The sequence below is a fragment of the Aquarana catesbeiana genome, linkage group LG07 (assembly GCF_042186555.1).
Source record: "Aquarana catesbeiana isolate 2022-GZ linkage group LG07, ASM4218655v1, whole genome shotgun sequence".
Classification (NCBI taxonomy): Eukaryota; Metazoa; Chordata; class Amphibia; order Anura; family Ranidae; genus Aquarana; species Aquarana catesbeiana.
The window spans coordinates 97,088,730-97,106,378 of record NC_133330.1 but is presented as its reverse complement, the minus strand read 5'-3'; the positions used below and the strand labels follow the sequence as shown (position 1 = coordinate 97,106,378).

The following is a 17,649-nucleotide window of genomic DNA, read 5'->3' as shown; positions in this document are numbered from 1 at the left end:
GTTTTAATAAACTTGCTGTGCTGAGTTACACTATTGGAGCATTTTCATTATTTTTTATGTGGACCGATCCTATCATACACTGTGGGATATCGTATTTATCTGATTACCCTGGAGTGTGGTAAACAAGCTATTTTTGCCGTGCATGAGAGTGCTGGCAATAGGAATCGGTGAGTGTGTTTCTATTGGGAGTGGATTCACGTATCACGGTGGTGGGGTGGAAGACACGCGGAGATCACTTAATTATCAAGATTCCAGATTTTTATTGAGTTTTTTTTGTTGTCACTATTTTTTATCACATTTTTTGTCACTGGACTGATTTTTGTTCACATTATATATGGATTACTGTATTACACTAATGATATTTTTCACGTTGAACACTTGGTGAAATTATTTGGATATATATGTATATATTTTGTGTTTCAATGGATCTCAGGAAGGGCGTTAGCTGACTAGCCCGAAACATAGTTGCTTCTTGATATTGCTTGAAAGGATTATACTTGCTTTGTAAATCTCTCCTGAAGATATAGTGAAATAAAGCAAAGAAGTTTTTAAGTGCAGCAACCTCTTGGACTTTTTTTCTATATATAAGGTCGGTGGGAAGACCTGATTGCTGGCACTAAATTGTAAGCAGAGTGCGGTTCTCCTCTACAAGTGAATATGTATATATTTGGTGTATAATATACTGTGGATATCATTGGGTTCACATATTTATGTTTAGAAGCAGAGCATATTCTGCGACACACAGTAGATTTGAATTTCACTTTATTGTGTGTTATTTAGTATTTTGCACTGGGAGGGTGAGAGCGCCTCTTATTTGTTCTTTTATATCTGTAAAAGGGATTGTTTAGGCGTGCAGATATGTGAGATCAAATATCTTTTATGTGTAATTTTTAAAGGGGCAGCTCTATATATAGGAGAATGTATGAGATTATTCACATAATCACATTTATATAATTTTCATTTTTACACATTGTGTGGTGGCGCAGTGGAGGTATTTTTTGGATTGAGGGGAGGTGCAACTTTCAGGATACCTATACATTAATACACTTATATTGCTTTGCTACAAAACTGAGGTATCCCCAGTAAGGGGAGGGGTTATATAGGGGGTTGAACTTCCTGTCTAGGGTGTGACCAGTGTCCAATCACCTAGTGATACCCTATAACCCATCAGTAATTACTGAGGCTCTGTGTCCCATGATGTACCTCAAAAGAAAAGGATTTTACTGGTAAGCCGTTATAAAAATCCTATTTTTTACCACAAATAGAGCTTTCTTTTGTTGGTATTTGATCATCTCTTTTATTTTTTGCGCTATAAACAAAAAAAGAGAGACAATTTTGAAAAAAAAACACAATATTTTGTACTTTGTGCTATAATAAATATCCCCATTTTTTTTTAAACTATTTTTTTCTCAGTTTAGGCTGATATGCATTCTTCTACATATTTGTGGTATAAAGCCCATGTCCAGGATCCGTCTGTGTGTGGTGACTCTTGATGCACTGACTCCAGCCTCAGTCCACTCCTTGTGAAAGTCCAACACTTTTGAATGGCCTTTTCCTGACAATCCTCTCCAGGTTGCGGTCATCCCTGTTGCTTGTGCACTTTTTTCTTCCACACTTTTCCCTTCCACCTAACTTTCTATTAACGCGTTTTGATACAGCACTTTGGGAACATCCAACTTCTTTTGCAATTACCTTTTGAGGCTTTCCCTCCTTATGCCGCGTACACACGAGCGGACTTTACGGCAGACTTTGCCCGGCGGACGGGATTTGGTCGGACAATTCGATCGTGTGTCGGCTCCAGCGGACTTTGTTTTCTCAAAAGTTGGACGGACTTAGATTTGAAACATGTTTTAAATCAATCCGTCGAAATCGAGTTAAGTCGAAAAGTCCGCTCGTCTGTATGCTAGTTCGACGGACAAAAAGCCACGCTAGGGCAGGCTACTGGCTATGAACTTTCTTGTTTTAATCCGGTTGTACATCATCATTCAGTGTCACGAACACGAATTTGACGGACTTTGGTGGATTGTGTGTAGGCAAGTCCGTTCATTCAGAAAGTCCGTCGTAAAGTCTGTCGAAAAGTCCGCCGAGCAAAGTCTGCTGTAAAGTCCGCTCGTGTGTACGCGGCATTAGGCTTGATTCACACCAATGCGTTTTTTGATGCATTTTGCATTTTGCAGAAATGCAGGGAAATTTTTTAACATGGGTTCCTATGGAACATGTTCACATCAATGCATTTTTGTGCCTCTGCAGTTTGGAAAGGGTCGGGGACTTTTTTTCCCGCAAAATGCAGCGTTTTGCATGTAATAGAATGCAATGGACCCGCATCCAAAACGCAAGTACCGCGTTTTTACAATGATTTTACCGCGATTTTGTCGCGATTTGCGTTTTTTTTTCATTTCTTTTTTTTACACTGTATATAGCTGGTTGCTAAGGAGGGGGCCGGGAGGCTGGCCACCGCGTCCTTAACAACCGATGACTCATCAGCTGTCTTTTCACTCATGGTAAAAAAAAAAAAATTGTGAAAAAAACAGTGTGGGGTCCCCCCAGGTCTATACCAGGCCCTTGGGTCTAGTATGAATTCGGAGGGGACCCCCAAGCCAAAATTTAAAAAAAAATTGATGTGGGGGTCCCCCCAAAATCCATACCAGACCCTTATCCGAGCATGCAGCCCGGCAGGTCAGGAAAGGGAGGGGACAAGCGAGCACCCCCCCTGAACCATACCAGGCCGCATGCCCTCAACAGGGGGGGGATGGGTGCTTTAGGGCAGGGGGGCTCTGCGTCCCCCCACCCCAAAGCACCTTGCCCCCATGTTAATGGGGACAAGGGCCTCTTCCCGATAACCCTTGCCCGGTGGTTGTCGGGGTTTGTGGGCGGGGGGCTTATCGGAATCTGGAAACCCCCTTTAAACAAGGGAGCCCCCAGATCCCGGCCCCCCTATGTGAATGAGTATGGGGTACATTGTACCCCTACCCATTCACTAAAAAAAAAGTAGTGTAGTGTTAAAAAATACAGTAGACAGTTTTTGACAAGTCTTTTATTAAAAATCTTCTTCTCCGCTTCTTCCTCCGGTCCTCCTCCATCTTCTCCCACATCTTCATCCTCTGGTCTACTCCTTCTCCCCCTGCTTCTTCTTCTGCTCTTCTTCTGTCTTTTTTGTCCGGTATTCTTCTTCCTCTACCGCCACTCCTGCCGATGACCCTCCTCCGATGCTGCATCCTGCTGATCTGTCGGCGCCGATGTCCTGCACTCCTTAAATAACGATGGGGCGTGGCAAACGGACTACGTCATCTGAAGGCCACGTGCCTTGTGACGTCACGGACCCATCATGCCCTGGACGGTGACGTCACAAGGGGCGTGGCCTCCGGATGTCTTTATCCGATTGCCATGCCCCATCATTATTTAAGAGGTGCAGGACATTGGCGCCAACAGATCAGCGAGACACAGCATCGGAGGAGGGTCATCAGTGGGAGCGGCAGCAGAGGAAGAAGAACACCGGACAAAGAAGACAGAAGAAGACCGGAAGAAGAAGCAGTGAAGAAGGAGAAGACCGGAGGATGAAGATGCGGGAGAAGATGGAGGAAGAAGCGGAGAAGAAGAAGATTTTTAATAAAAGACTTGTCAAAAACTGTCTACTGTATTTTTTAACACTACACTACTTTTTTTTTTAGTGAATGGGTAGGGGTACTATACTCATTCATATAGGGGGGGTGGTCGGGATCTGGGGGCCCCTTGTTTAAAGGGGGCTTCCAGTTTCTGATAAGCCCCCCACCCGCAGACTCCGACAACCACCGGGCAAGGGTTGTCGGGAAGAGGCCCTTGTCCCCATCAACATGGGGGCAAGGTGCTTTGGGGTGGGGGGGTGCAGAGCCCCCCCTAACCCAAAGCACCCATCCCCCCATGTTGATGGGGACAAGGGCCTCTTCCCGAGGGCATGCAGCCTGGTATGGTTCAGGAGGGGGGGCGCTCGCTCATCCCCTCCCTTTTCCTGACCTGCCGGGCTGCATGCTCGGATAAGGGTCTGGTATGGATTTTGGGGGGACCCCCATGCCATTTTTAAAAAAAAATTTGGCATGGGGGTCCCCTCCGAATCAATACTAGACCCAAGGACCTGGCATGGACCTGGGGGGGGACCCCACGCTGTTTTTTTTCCTCGATTTTTTTTTGGCCGGCAATTTTTTTTTTTACATTCAGCGGGAAGCCCGCTGACAACTGATGACTCATCGGTTGTTAAGGACGCGGCAGCCGGCTTCCCGGCCCCCTCCTTAGCAACCAGCTATATACAGTGTAATAATAAAAAAAAACGCAAATCGCGGTAAAAATGTGTATCCAAAAACACGGCAAGCATCGCAAAAAGCACTGCAGAAACGCTCAAAAGCAGCATGCATATATGTGAATCAAGCCTTATGGAGGATGTCAATGATGGTTTTCTGCACAATTGTCAGGTCAACAGTCTTTCCCATGATTGTGATTCCTACTGAACCAGACTGAGAGACCATTTAAAGGCTCAGGAACCCTTTGCAGGTGTTATCGCCTAATTAGCTGATTAGATTGGGACACTTTAAGGCTCGGTTCACACTAGGACGACTTGTCAGGCGACCTAGGTCGCCTGACAAGTAGCGTCCCGTTCAGTAAAATGGAACCGTTCTACGGGGAGCGACGCAAGTCGCTCCGACTTAGAAAAAGGTTCCTGTACGACTTTGGGGGCGACTTGGGGCGACTTGCATAGACTTCTATACAGAAGTCGTTTTGCAAGTCGCCCGGGCAGTCGTGTGCAGGTCGCCTCATCGTGCCGCCTCTGGTGTGAACCGAGGCTTAGCCTAGAATATTGCACCTTTTCACAATATTCTAATTTTCTGAGATTGAGGATTTGGGGTTTTCATGAGCTGTAAGCCATAATCATCACAATTATGACAAATCACGGCTTGAACCATCTTGCTTTGCATGTAATGCGTCTATCTATATAATAGTTTCACCTTTTAACCACTTTGGGCCATTTTGCTGCCCAAAGACCAGAGCACTTTTTGCAATTCAGCACTGCCTCGCTTTAAATGACAATTGGCGGTCGTGCATCGTGGCTCCCAAACAAAATTGACGTCCTTTTTTCCCACAAATAGAGCTTTCTTTTGGTGGTATTTGATCACCTCTGCAGTTTTTATTTTTTGCGCTATAAACAAAAATAGAGCGACAATTTAGAAAAAAACACATTATTTTTTACTTTTTGCTATAAAAAATATCCCGAAAAAATATATATAAAAAAAACATTTTTTTTCCTCAGTTTTGGCCGATACGTATTCTTCTACATATTTTTGGTTAAAAAAATCACAATAAGCGTTTATTGATTGATTTGCGCAAAAGTTATAGCTTCTACAAAATAGGGGATAGTTTTATGGCATTTTTATTAATAATTTTTTTTTTACTAGTAATGGCAGCGATCTGCGATTTTTATCGTGACTGTGACATTATGGCGGACACATCGGACAATTTTGACACGTTTGGGACAATTGTCATTTTTACAGCGATCAGTGCTATAAAATTGCACTGATTACTGTAAAAATGACACCGGCAGTGAAGGGGTTAACCACTAGGGGGCTAGGGTGGGGTTAAGTGTGTCCTAGGGATGTGTGGGGGGGAGGGGCTGTGTGTGACACATCACTGATCATAGCTCCCGGTCACAGGGAGCTATGATCAGTGACACTCACTAGGCAGAACGGGGAGATGCTTGTTTACATTAGCATCTCCCCGTTCTTCCTCTCAGTGAGACGATCGCGGGTATCCCCACGGACTGGCAGCGCGCACGCGATGGCGCGGCGGCAAATTCAAAGGGATAGACATGTGCACAACAAAAAATTTAGTTTAGTTTAGTTTCGTCTCGTCTCCGTGGATTCGTAACGATTCGTAATTTCGTAATACGCGGGGGTTCATATTCGGACTCGTTCGTATTTTCGTGACAGTTGTATTTTCGTTAAACTTTATACAATATAATTCGTAATTCCGTTAGTCTAGCAATTCGTAATTTCATAAGACGCGGTTCGATTCGGAGTCGTTCATATTTTCGTTGATACTGAATGATTCGTAATTCTGTCTAATTTTCTTTGATTCGAAATTCGTAATTTTGTTAGATAATAATTTTTGTTTATTCAGTACACTTCTCGTAATTTAGTAATTGTTACTTTTGTGAGATTGCCTTTCCCGTTGATTCGTAGTTTCGTAACATTGTTTTGTTTTCGTTGATTTGAGTCTACTAGCGTGCTTCGAATGGATTCGTACATTCGTAAATGCATCGCGGTCATTCGTAATGTTTCGCAATCTCGTATTTTAGTTTTGTTTTCAACACGCAGCTAGCCAGCTATAGCCTCCGCCCCTGTATGCCATTTTGAGAGGGTGTACTGTACATTGGTGTGGTGAGGTGTGGGAGCTGGGAGGAGCAGAGAGTGAGATAGTTGTTTTTGTAGTTGTTTTTGTGTGGTTTGGTAGTTTTGTTGTTGCAATTAGAATGTCTGGGAGTGAGAATGGACGTGTGAGTCTTGTGAGTGAGAATGTTGGTGTTAGTGAGTGTGTCGGTATGAGAGTTGTTGCTGTGACTGCGAGTGGTGGGGAGCGGAGGAGTGGAGGAGGGGACTCAGGGGAGAGGAGTGGAGGGGAGCGGAGGAGTGGAGGAGGGGACTCAGGGGAGAGGAGTGGAGGGGAGCAGAGGAGTGGAGGGGAGCGGAGGAGTGGACTCATGGAAGAGGAGGCATGGAGGGGAGAGGAGGCGTGTAGGGGAGGAGAGGCATGGAGGGGAGGGGAGGCGTGGAGGCGTGGAGGTGAGGGGAGGCGAGGTGGGGAAGAAAGGCGTGGAGGGGAGGAGAGAAGAGGAGGGGACGGAAGGCGTAGAGGGAAAAAGAGGCATGGAGGGAAGAAGAGGCATGGAGGGGAGAGGCGTCGAGGGGAGGAGAGGCGTAGAGGGGAGAGGATTGTTGAGGAGAGGAGGAGTGGAGGGGAGGAGAGGCATGAAGGGGAGAGTATTGTTGGGGAGAGGAGGAGTGGAGGGGAGAGGAGTGGAGGTGAACGGAGGCGTGTAGTGGAGCCAAGGCCTGGAAGAGAGTGTGGAGGTGGAGTGGAGCGGAAGCATGGCCAAAAACGGAGACATGTATCCCCCACTACATCAGAGAGTGCGGACTCAGACATGCAGCAACCTCACCAAAGCAAGCGACAAAGATCAAGGGGGCCTGTATATACCCAAAAGGAGAATGCTGCATTGGTTGCTGCAGTTCTAATAGAAAAAGTGACACTCTTCTTCCAAACCGTGCCAACATCCGAGAAGGCAGCAGGCTGGGGAAGAGTCCAGGACTCCGTGAATGCGGTCTCCAAGTTTCGCAGGCCCACCACTGGCGTCAGACACAGGTAATTAATCCAATATTCTTTCACTCTTATGCCCCGTACACACGGTCGGACTTTGTTCGGACATTCCGACAACAAAATCCTAGGATTTTTTCCGACGGATGTTGGCTCAAACTTGTCTTGCATACACACGGTCACACAAAGTTGTCGGAAAATCCGATCGTTCTGAACGCGGTGACGTAAAACACGTACGTCGGGACTATAAACGGGGCAGTGGCCAATAGCTTTCATCTCTTTATTTATTCTGAGCATGCCTGGCACTTTGTCCGTCGGATTTGTGTACACACGATCGGAAATTCCGACAACGGATTTTGTTGTCGGAAAATTTTATCTCCTGCTCTCCAACTTTGTGTGTCGGAAAATCCGATGGAAAATGTCCGATGGAGCCCACACACGGTCGGAATTTCCGACAACACACTCCGATCAGACATTTTCCATCGGAAAATCCGACCGTGTGTACGGAGCATTAGAACACACATTTGTAAAAAATACACAGTGTAATGTCAATAAAAAGTAACAGTTCTACTTTACAAAACTATTTATTTGGCACAGCCACATACAGAAGAGAACATTAACATACATGGAAATATTGTAACGTATAAAACCATCACTGTGTGAAACGACAGGTTGCTTTTCAAAACAATAAATCAGTTTGGTTTCTAATTTATGTAACTAATAATGTTTATTTTTCATGTGCAGATTCTATGATTGTCAGGCGGCAGTCATCAAAAAGATGAGGAAGCGTCTACGGGGAGAGCATATTAGGGGAAAGCCTGTTGAGTTCCAAGAGTGGGAGGCAGAGCTGAGAGATGGCCTTGGCCTTCTGGCAGAGGATGTCCCTGGAGTCAGCAGCAGGGGTCCACATCAAAGAGCTGGTGGTGAGTAAAATGAAATATATCATTTAATATTGCAGTTATATGGTTGTTTCAAGCTCACTATTATTTTTTATGACTATGCATGTGAGACTTACGTTTTTCTTTACATACATGTTTTCCAGATCGAGCAACATCATCTCTAGAGCGATCAGCTCCAAGTCCATCCCATCGACATTCTGGTGAGTACCTAACACAAAGGATGTATAATGATAAACTTCTATTTAACATTTAAAGCAGGCATCACTAAATGGCGGACTGTGGGACAGATGTGGACCAAGTCACTGTGCCATCTGGAACGCCACAGTCCAGCCATTTAGGTGCCGGTTCTGTCTGCCTCCCTCTGCCGCTGTCACTATCGCAGAGCTGCTGAAAATAACTTCACAAGTTAAACAGCAGGTGATTGGTTGCTATGCGGCCCTAGCAACCAATCAACTGCTGGTTAACTTCAGCACCTCCTGCTCCCACCCATTATTCAGTGCTGCTGTGTCTCCGGCTCTGTGTGCCCAAATAAGGTAGGATGGGGCAGCGCTGCAGGGGGATGTGAAAGTGTCAAAGGTGCAGAGGCTGTGAAATGTGAAGGGGGCCAAATATGCAGGGGGCTGTGTAATGTGAAGGGGGCCAGAGGTGCCGGGGCTGTGATGTGAAGGAGGGTCGAGTTGCAGGGGGGTTAGGATGCAAAGGGGGAGGGCAGAGGACACAGGTGTGCTTAGGTGCTATGAAGGTGGGGGAGAAGATACCATTGTGAAGGGTGTTCAGATCAGAACACTACTGTCAAGGGGAAACTAAAACAAGCATGGGCTTGTGTAATAAAAGAGGGGGGTATACTATAGTATTGTATATGTAAAAGGCTATTCACAAAAATGTTAATTGGTCAATTTGCCAAGAAATATATCATCTCATCTGTTTTAACACATCAGCAACTTCAGATTAGATTTTACAGTTCCAGTGCAAATTAAATCGGTAGTAAACCACGGAAGAAGAAAAAAAGAAACATGCAAGACAATGGCATAATGTGCTAGTATGCATCGCATACTAGCACATTATGAAATACCTTGGAACGAGGCCCCAGCAGCCCAACCCGGCCAGCGCTATGGGGGCTGACACGTTGCCTCGCCGTCTCTTCCGGGCGTCGACGCTGTGTGTGGCTGGAGGCGCGATGGGGTCTCTCCCACGCATGTGTGTGGGAGTCCTGTTTTCAGCGAGGAGCTTTGATTTTTCTGAACCGTCCGCCGGCCCTTCAGAGCGCATGTACCGCCACTGACGTCAGCGGCTGCATGCGAGGTGGATATTTCCTAAACCGTACAGGTTTAGGGGATATTCATATTACCTACAGGTAAGCTTTATTATAGGATTACCTGTAGGTAAAAAAATGACAAAGTGGGGTATGCAATCCACTTTAATTCACCTCAGTGCACTTTTTTACACTTTGATTATCAAATATATTGTTGTCGTCCAACATATACCAGGCAAAAATAATAAATAAAGCTGTTGATTTTATCTTGAACATTACTTTGACTCTTGTCTTTTCTTCCGTCTTTAACAGAAAGCCTGACCCGTATCCCGGACTCTCCAGTAGCATCAACTGGGAAGAAGCAGCGGACCATTACGCCTCAGGGTAAGTAGTGTACATAATCTGGAAAGAAACAGGACACACCATCATCATCATTCATCGATGTCCATGATATTATATACACACAGGCATTATCATCTAATACACATTATTATTATTAAGGTCCATTTTCAATTCCACGACTGTGAAGGGGAAACTGTGATGTGAAGGGGGACTGAGGAAACTGAAGTAAGCATGGGATTGTGTAATAAAAGAGGGGGGTATAGTATAGTATATGTAAAAGCTTATTCACAAAAATGTTAATTGTTCAATTTGCCAAAAAATATAACATCTGTTTTAACACATTAGCGACTTTAGATTAGATTTTACAGTTCCAGTGCAAATTAAAGCGGCTTTAAACCACAGAAGAAAAAAAAAAGAAACCTGCAAGACAATGGCATAATGTGCTAGTATGCATTGCATAATAATAGCACATTATGAAATACCTTAGAACGAGGCCCCTGCAGCCCGACCCGGTCAGCGCTGAGGGGGCTGACATGTTGCCTCGCCGTCTCTTCCGCGGTCGCAGGCTCCGGCGCTTCTGAGTGGCCGGAGCCGCAATGAGGTCTCTCTCACGCATGCGTGTGGGAGTCCTTTTACTGGTGAGGATCTTTGATTTTTCTGCAGGGTCCGGCGGACCTTCAGAGCGCATGCACCGCAGCTGACCTCAGCGGCTGCATCTGAGGAGGATATCTCCTAAATAATATTCATTTTACCTACAGGTAAGCCTTATCACCTGTAGGGATAAAATGACAAAGTAGGGTATACAATCCACTTTAATTCACCTCAGTGCACTTTTTTGTGAGTACAGAGTATTAGCTCGAAGCCCAAACAAAAAAAAACAGCGTAGTGCTAGCATGATTAGGAGCACAGGGAAGCCGGGCAAGTCGGGATAAAAACATGTTTTCAGACAACATGGGGCTGCAGGGGATTGGGCAGACAGCGTGGAGGAGGGACTGCAAAAAGCCAGGAGTGTGGGTGACAAGGTGAAACCAGACATCCTGGGAGTACACGAGGAGGAGAAGCATTCCCGCTCGCCCTCCCTCCCTACATCGGCTTGGTTCGTTCTATGCTTACTTTTTTGTTGTAATGGTTGTTTTTGTTTATCTTACAGGGTACGTTTGGTTGGGTCTTTGGAAGTATTTTAAAATGTCTTGCTGTGATCAGATGATTGGGACCCATCTAATGTATGGGGTCCCCGGTGGAATGCCAGTTATGGTGGAATAAACTGGTAGTTACAATGGTGTATCTGCAGAACGTGGTTCATCCCCGAGTCGGTGCAGAGCGGTAGGGAGGGACCATGGAAGTAGTTTACACAGATACAAGGGAAACATATTTGATACTTAGTGCCTCCAAGGATCGTCAACCAAAAGTTTTATGTATTTGTTTGTTAATATTGGTTTACATAATTGTTAATTTTAATAAAGGGGCAGAAAAAAGACATTTTACTTTGATCTTTGTGTCAGTATATTTTTGGGCAATTATAGTTGGGGCAATAAGATGGGAATACAGTAATTTATGACACAAGGAGTCAGGATACATCTGGGGTACCTTTTATTTATAATGCTTTGATGTTGTAGTACAACTTATAACAGGCAAAAATAAATAGCACTGTTGACTTAACTTTATCTGGAACATTACCTTGTCTCTTTTCTTTGGTCTTTAACAGAAAGCCCCAGCCGTATCCCTCCAGCGTCATCTGGCAGAAAACAACGGCCCAATACTCCTCAGGGTAAGTACACAAGCTGCCAATATAAAGAAACAGGACACACCATAATCATCTACACATTACACACAGTCATTATTATCCCCTTCCCGCCGAGCGTACGCAGATGTGCGGCCTCGGCTTTCAGGGGTTATACCGCAGCTGCAGGCATCATCCCGTTACCGTTTTGTAGAGCGGGCGATCGGCTATCCAAGTATAACAACCGATGCATCTAAAAGCCGCTCGGCTGTTATACCGGAGGAGCGAGAGGGGACAACCCCCCCTCCCGCCGCCTCCTGCCGCTCTTACCGGGCCTCCCGATCCACTGGGAGGCCTGATCACCAATCCACCACCTCGGCTACTGCCGGCTGCTGACAGTCTGGAACGAAGCTGTGAGCGGCTAGCCTTCTAATTGTAAATGCGGAAGCGACGTCATGACGTCACTTTCCGTCTACTCGGCTGCCAGTGGCGCCTGTTTTAAAAAAATATACAGTATTCAGAATCGCCGAAAATGGCGATCTGAATACTGTGAAGTGCAAAGGAGGGATCGGGGGTCTTTTAGACCCCCGATCCCTCCATAAAGAGTACCTGGCTGTCACCACCTATTACTGTCACAAGGGATGTTTACATTCCTTGTGACAGCAATAAAAGTCATCCAATTTTTTTTTTTTTTAAAACACAATTTCTAAATATAAAAATAAATAAATAAAAAAAAAAATTTTAAAGCGCCCCCGTCCCCGCGAGCTTGCGCACCAAAAAACGCATACGGAAGTTGCACATGTAAATGGTGTTCAAATCACACATGTGAGGTATCGCCGCGATCGCCAGAGCGAGATAAATAATTCTAGCACTAGACCTCCTCTGTAACTCTAACCGGGTAACCGTAAAAAAAATTTAAAGCATCGCCTATGGAGATTTTTAGGTACCGTAGTTTGTCACCATTCCACGAGTGCGTGCAATTATAAAGCGTGACATGTTTGGTATTTATTTACTCGGCGTAACATCATCTTTCACATTATACAAAAAAATTGGGCTAACTTTACTGTTTTTTTATTTTTTTAATTCATGAAAGTGTTCCTTTTCCCAAAAATGTTGTGTTTAAAACACCTCTGCACAAATACCGTGTGATAAAAAATATTGCAACATTCACCATTTTATTCTCTAGATTCTCTGCTAAAAAATATATATAATGTTTGGGGGCTCTAAGTAATTTTATAGCAAAAAAATACGGATTTTAACTTGTAAACACCAAATGTCAAAAATAGGCTTAGTCATGAAAGGGTTAAAATGTAAAAGAAATTACCATCCATTTTCAAACTCATACACACAACTCATACTTCAATCACTTCTCCATGAAATCATAAAGTGAAGTGTTGTGTTTTAAAGTAGTAAACAATGAAGTGGATTTACACAAAATTACAGTGCAAAATCTGGTGCAGCTCTGCAGAGAAATCAATCAGCTTCCAGATTTTTTTGGGAAAGCTTAATTAAACAAGCTAAAGTTAGAAGCTGATTGGTTTCTGCATAGCTTCACCAGAGTTAGCAATGTGTCCAGTGTTAGTAAATCAACCCTAATGTTTGTATGTGTAACCTAGAATTGCATAGTTGCCAACATCGCAAAAAAAAAAGTGGGACACTTTTTTGGCTGTAGGCGGAGCCGTACAATAATTAGGGGGCGGGGCATTCATTTGCAGGTGTGGTTTAGAAAAAAATACGAGTGCGTCGCGGTTTACGCGAAATAGTGGCCGTGGCTTAAACGGGTGTGGCTCAAGAGGGTGTGGTTAGAGTCTGAGATGAATGAGGGATGGAGAGGGAAAGGGGGAGAGGGGGAAAGGGGGAAAGGGGGAGAGGGGGAGAGGGGGAGAGAGGGAGAGGGGAATGACGGGACAGCAGCCCCAGATCCTACACAATAAAAATATGTGTATTCTAGAAAGTTTAACAATCAGTAGATAAAGATACTCCAAACACCTGGTGTTAGCACTTCAATCATCCCGGCACCATGGGTGTTATGGCGTCAGGATGATTGAAGTGCATTATTTCTATTATTACATTGTAATATAAAATGAAATTATTTAACTCACCATAATGCAGAAATCAGTGGGAACCCTGAGCGTGTCACCTGCCACCAGATGCCATCAGGTGTCCCCAGCGGAGTCCTCCCTTACATCAGGCATTGCCAGCAGAGTCCTCCCTTACATCAGACATTGCCAGCAGAGTCCCCCCTTACATCAGACATTGCCAGCAGAGTCCCCCCTTACATCAGACATTGCTAGCGGAGTCCCCCCTTACATCAGACATTGCCAGCGGAGTCCCCCCTTACATCAGACATTGCCAGCGGAGTCCCCCCTTACATCAGACATTGCCAGCGGAGTCCCCCCTTACATCAGACATTGCCAGCGGAGTCCCCCCTTACATCAGACATTGCCAGCGGAGTCCCCCCTTACATCAGACATTGCCAGCGGAGTCCCCCTTACATCAGACATTGCCAGCGGAGTCCCCCCTTACATCAGACATTGCCAGCGGAGTCCCCCCTTACATCAGACATTGCCAGCGGAGTCCCCCCCTTACATCAGACATTGCCAGCGGAGTCCCCCCTTACATCAGACATTGCAGCGGAGTCCCCCCTTACATCAGACATTGCCAGCAGAGCCCCCCCTTACATCAGACATTGCAGCGGAGTCCCCCCTTACATCAGACATTGCCAGCAGAGCCCCCCTTACATCAGGCATTGCAGCGGAGTCCCCCCTTACATCAGACATTGCCAGCAAAGCCCCCCTTACATCAGACATTGCCAGCAAAGCCCCCCTTACATCAGACATTGCAGCGGAGTCCCCCCTTACATCAGACATTGCAGCAGAGTCCCCCCTTACATCAGACCTTGCCAGCAAAGCCCCCCTTACATCAGACATTGCCAGCAAAGCCCCCCTTACATCAGACATTGCAGTGGAGTCCCCCCTTACATCAGACATTGCAGCGGAGTCCCCCCTTACATCAGACATTGCCAGCAAAGCCCCCCTTACATCAGACATTGCAGCGGAGTCCCCCCCAGTGACACACTGGCTCCCCCCACGTGGCGCCGACTGTTCCCTGGTGGTCCCGGCCTCGGGCTCCCCCGGACCTTTCACGTTCTCCTCCTTGGTGCTGTGTAAACAGGAGGAGGCAAACTTCTTCCTCCTCCGAGTGAGAGTCCTGGCACTGACACAGCAGCAGTCAGCGTGACACAGCGGTGCGCACCTCCTCCCCCATCCATCCATGTGCTCCGACTGCGAAGTAGCCACGCCCCTGCTTGCCATACTTGCCAAATCAAGGCAGGCAGAAGGAGCAGGTGTCCTCCTTGTCCAATAGAGGACAAGGAGGACAAAATGAGACAGGGGGGAGGATACCGAGGCTGCGGCGATGCTAATTAACCCTTTTATTGCCCCCAAAAAATTTACGATCCTCCGGGACAAGCAAGGAAATTCGGGACAAATCCTGGGAAATAAAAAAATCGGGACAAGGCTCCCGAATTCGTGCATGTCCCGGGAAATTTGGGACTATTGGCAAGTATGGAATTGTTTATGAATGCTATCGTCAACATTTGCTATCTCATCTATTTTAGATCAACAAGACCAGCCTGAGGGGAGAGCGCAGTGCAGCCCGCACTCGCCTGTCCTTATTTTGGAGGGTATAGAGCTGCAGAATGAGCCAGAATTGACACCTGCAATGTCACAGACTTCTGGCTTCTCCCCATGGCCAGAGGAGGTCAGGGGCCAAAGTTCAGGCATGCTGCCACCATGTATTGCTGCCCCCAGTGTGCATGTACTGCAGTCCCCACCTCCTGTCCGGGTGCCAACTGCTGTACTGCCTGGCTTAACTGCACAAATTGAGAGGCTCCTTAGAGAAGTGAGGAGATTGTCAAATGAAAATAGAAGGCAGTCATGGGACATGAGAAGGCTTACCCGGACCATACATCTCATAGGCAGACAGCAAAATGACCATTTTGAATTAATGTTGAGCCGGGTAAACCAACAGCACAACCAGGCAATGGAGCATTTGAGACTCTCATTGATGGAAGCAATTTCCAGGCACAATGCTCCGTCTGTTAGTACTCAAAGCAGCAGAGAACCCTCTCCTTCTGAAAACTGAGGGTTAGTTCTTCCACTGCCCCAGGACCCAAAGCAGCTCAGTTCACCTTTTTATTTATAGTTGTATATATATATATATATATATATATATATATATATATATATATATATATATATATATATATGTGTATACGTGTTAACACACATGTTTTTTTTCTATGTTTGTTTGTGCAAATAAATGCAAATAATTTTCATCTAATAAAAGCATACTTTAGTGCTTATATATTGATTATTATGTGATATTTTACACTTTATTACATATCTGGTTGCTTATTGCTTAATAATAACACACGTGCTATCACACATGGTAATCATCAACTTAAAAAGAACATCCTTGCCAGTTGTCACCAACAACTTCATTTAGATTTAGCTAGGTATTATACTGGCTCGCTGACCTTACTATTCTCTTTATATTTCCGCATCATTATATGTTGTTCAAAGTTGCAGTACTAATACTAATACTATTTCCATTTCTGTTACTGAAACTTTGGACTACAACATATAATGATCTGGAAAAGTGTATAAGTGTTCAGTATACAGCTGTCTTGATTTTATGTTTGAAATGAACAAGCATCACTTGAGATTCCCTCTATGTAAGGATGCACTGATACCGATATTGGATACGAGTAATTTTTTATCTATATTCGTCAATACCAAATGCCTGCCAATCAAGAATCTGGGAGGCCTGGCTTCCTGATAAGCTGTGAAGCTGGCGTCACGCTCTCTAAAAGTACCTGGATGCACCTGAATGGTCTTTGGTATTGAAGACGAGTACAGGGAAATAATTACTAGTATCCAATACCGCTATTGTGCATCCCTACATACAAGTTTGCCGTTATTTATACATCCTAATAGATGTGCATGGTTAATGCGTACCTGTGAAGTCTTCAACTTGTATGTGTCTGTCATGATGAAGCCTCATCCACTCATTCCAGTGGTACTTACACTACATTGGCAAATAAAACAAGAGTTACATAAATGAATGGAAATCAATGATGGATGGGGCAGTATGTGGGCAGTTGAGCAGGTACTCACCTATTTCTGACTCACAGCAACGCGATAACAGTCTTTCCTTCCTTGTTGTGGATGATGACTTTCCAGAGTGCCAACTTACAAGTGCCATGTTGCCAACAATGTGGCCTGGAGATTACATGAATATCTTGGTGAACTGGATATATTAGCAGCAAAAAACTTTTTGCCACGATGTAGGTGCCATCAGAGGGTTGAACGAAAAAACATTTTGGTGGTGGGGGTATAGGAGACTCGTAGTACCATTGTAGGCCTTCATTTTCCTGTGTCTGTATGTATATTAGCATAGCAGCAGACTCAGTATCACCACTATTTCCACCACTAGTACTACAAGTATAGGAGTAAGCAAGCAAGCAGCCAGGTTGGCAAGCTGCATAACACAACAACCAAAACTACAACATATTTAACTTAATAAATACAAATACAGCAGCTTGAGCCAGTTTTGACACCTGTCCAGGTAGTGAAACCCCTACAGAAGGCAATCCTCCAAGGTGCTGTTTGCACTCATGCGTGGTCTGTGCTTTCCTGATATATTGCATGACCATGTGCGTAGTCGCACTGCCAAATGGTTTGCCTTTCCCCTTCATGGTGCTGCTTATACCAAACTTAAAGGGAATGCGTTTGTGTTCCAGTGTCCTAGGTATTCGAGATTTGAGAAGAAGGCAGGGGGAGTGGAAATAGCAGGAGTTAGGACTATTGCAGCAGGTAAGTTTCACAAACTGAATGTTTTAAAGTTTTAATTTATATGTACAAATGATACAGCTGTCCCATTTATTTTTTATGCTACTAAATGACACAGTTGTCTCAAATGAACAACTATTTAAGTTATAATACCAGATCAGTAGCTAAAACCTTGGACAGGAAAATAGCAGGGCAGGAGGTATGAGGTGGGACTTAGTAGGGGATCATTCCATGCCAAATCATCAC

General features: G+C 45.0%; 1 protein-coding gene across 2 annotated transcripts in view; it reads left to right on the top strand.

The window, feature by feature from the left end:
• The window catches only part of LOC141103187 (uncharacterized), a 39,605-nt gene extending 22,177 nt beyond the window's left edge, over positions 1–17,428 (top strand). Inside the window, exons 2-6 of one of the 2 annotated variants that reach the window (XM_073592517.1) lie at positions 8,080–8,258; positions 8,378–8,434; positions 9,799–9,870; positions 11,534–11,596; positions 17,355–17,428. In XM_073592517.1, the coding sequence (XP_073448618.1) occupies positions 8,114–8,258; positions 8,378–8,434; positions 9,799–9,870; positions 11,534–11,596; positions 17,355–17,362 (345 nt within the window). In that variant the 5' untranslated portion in view covers positions 8,080–8,113 and the 3' untranslated portion in view covers positions 17,363–17,428. Of the gene's footprint in view, positions 1–8,079; positions 8,259–8,377; positions 8,435–9,798; positions 9,871–11,533; positions 11,597–15,167; positions 15,723–17,354 lie in introns of those variants that run through there. The other variant, XM_073592516.1, reaches the window with a different exon arrangement.
• The last annotated feature ends 221 nt before the right edge of the window (positions 17,429–17,649 follow it).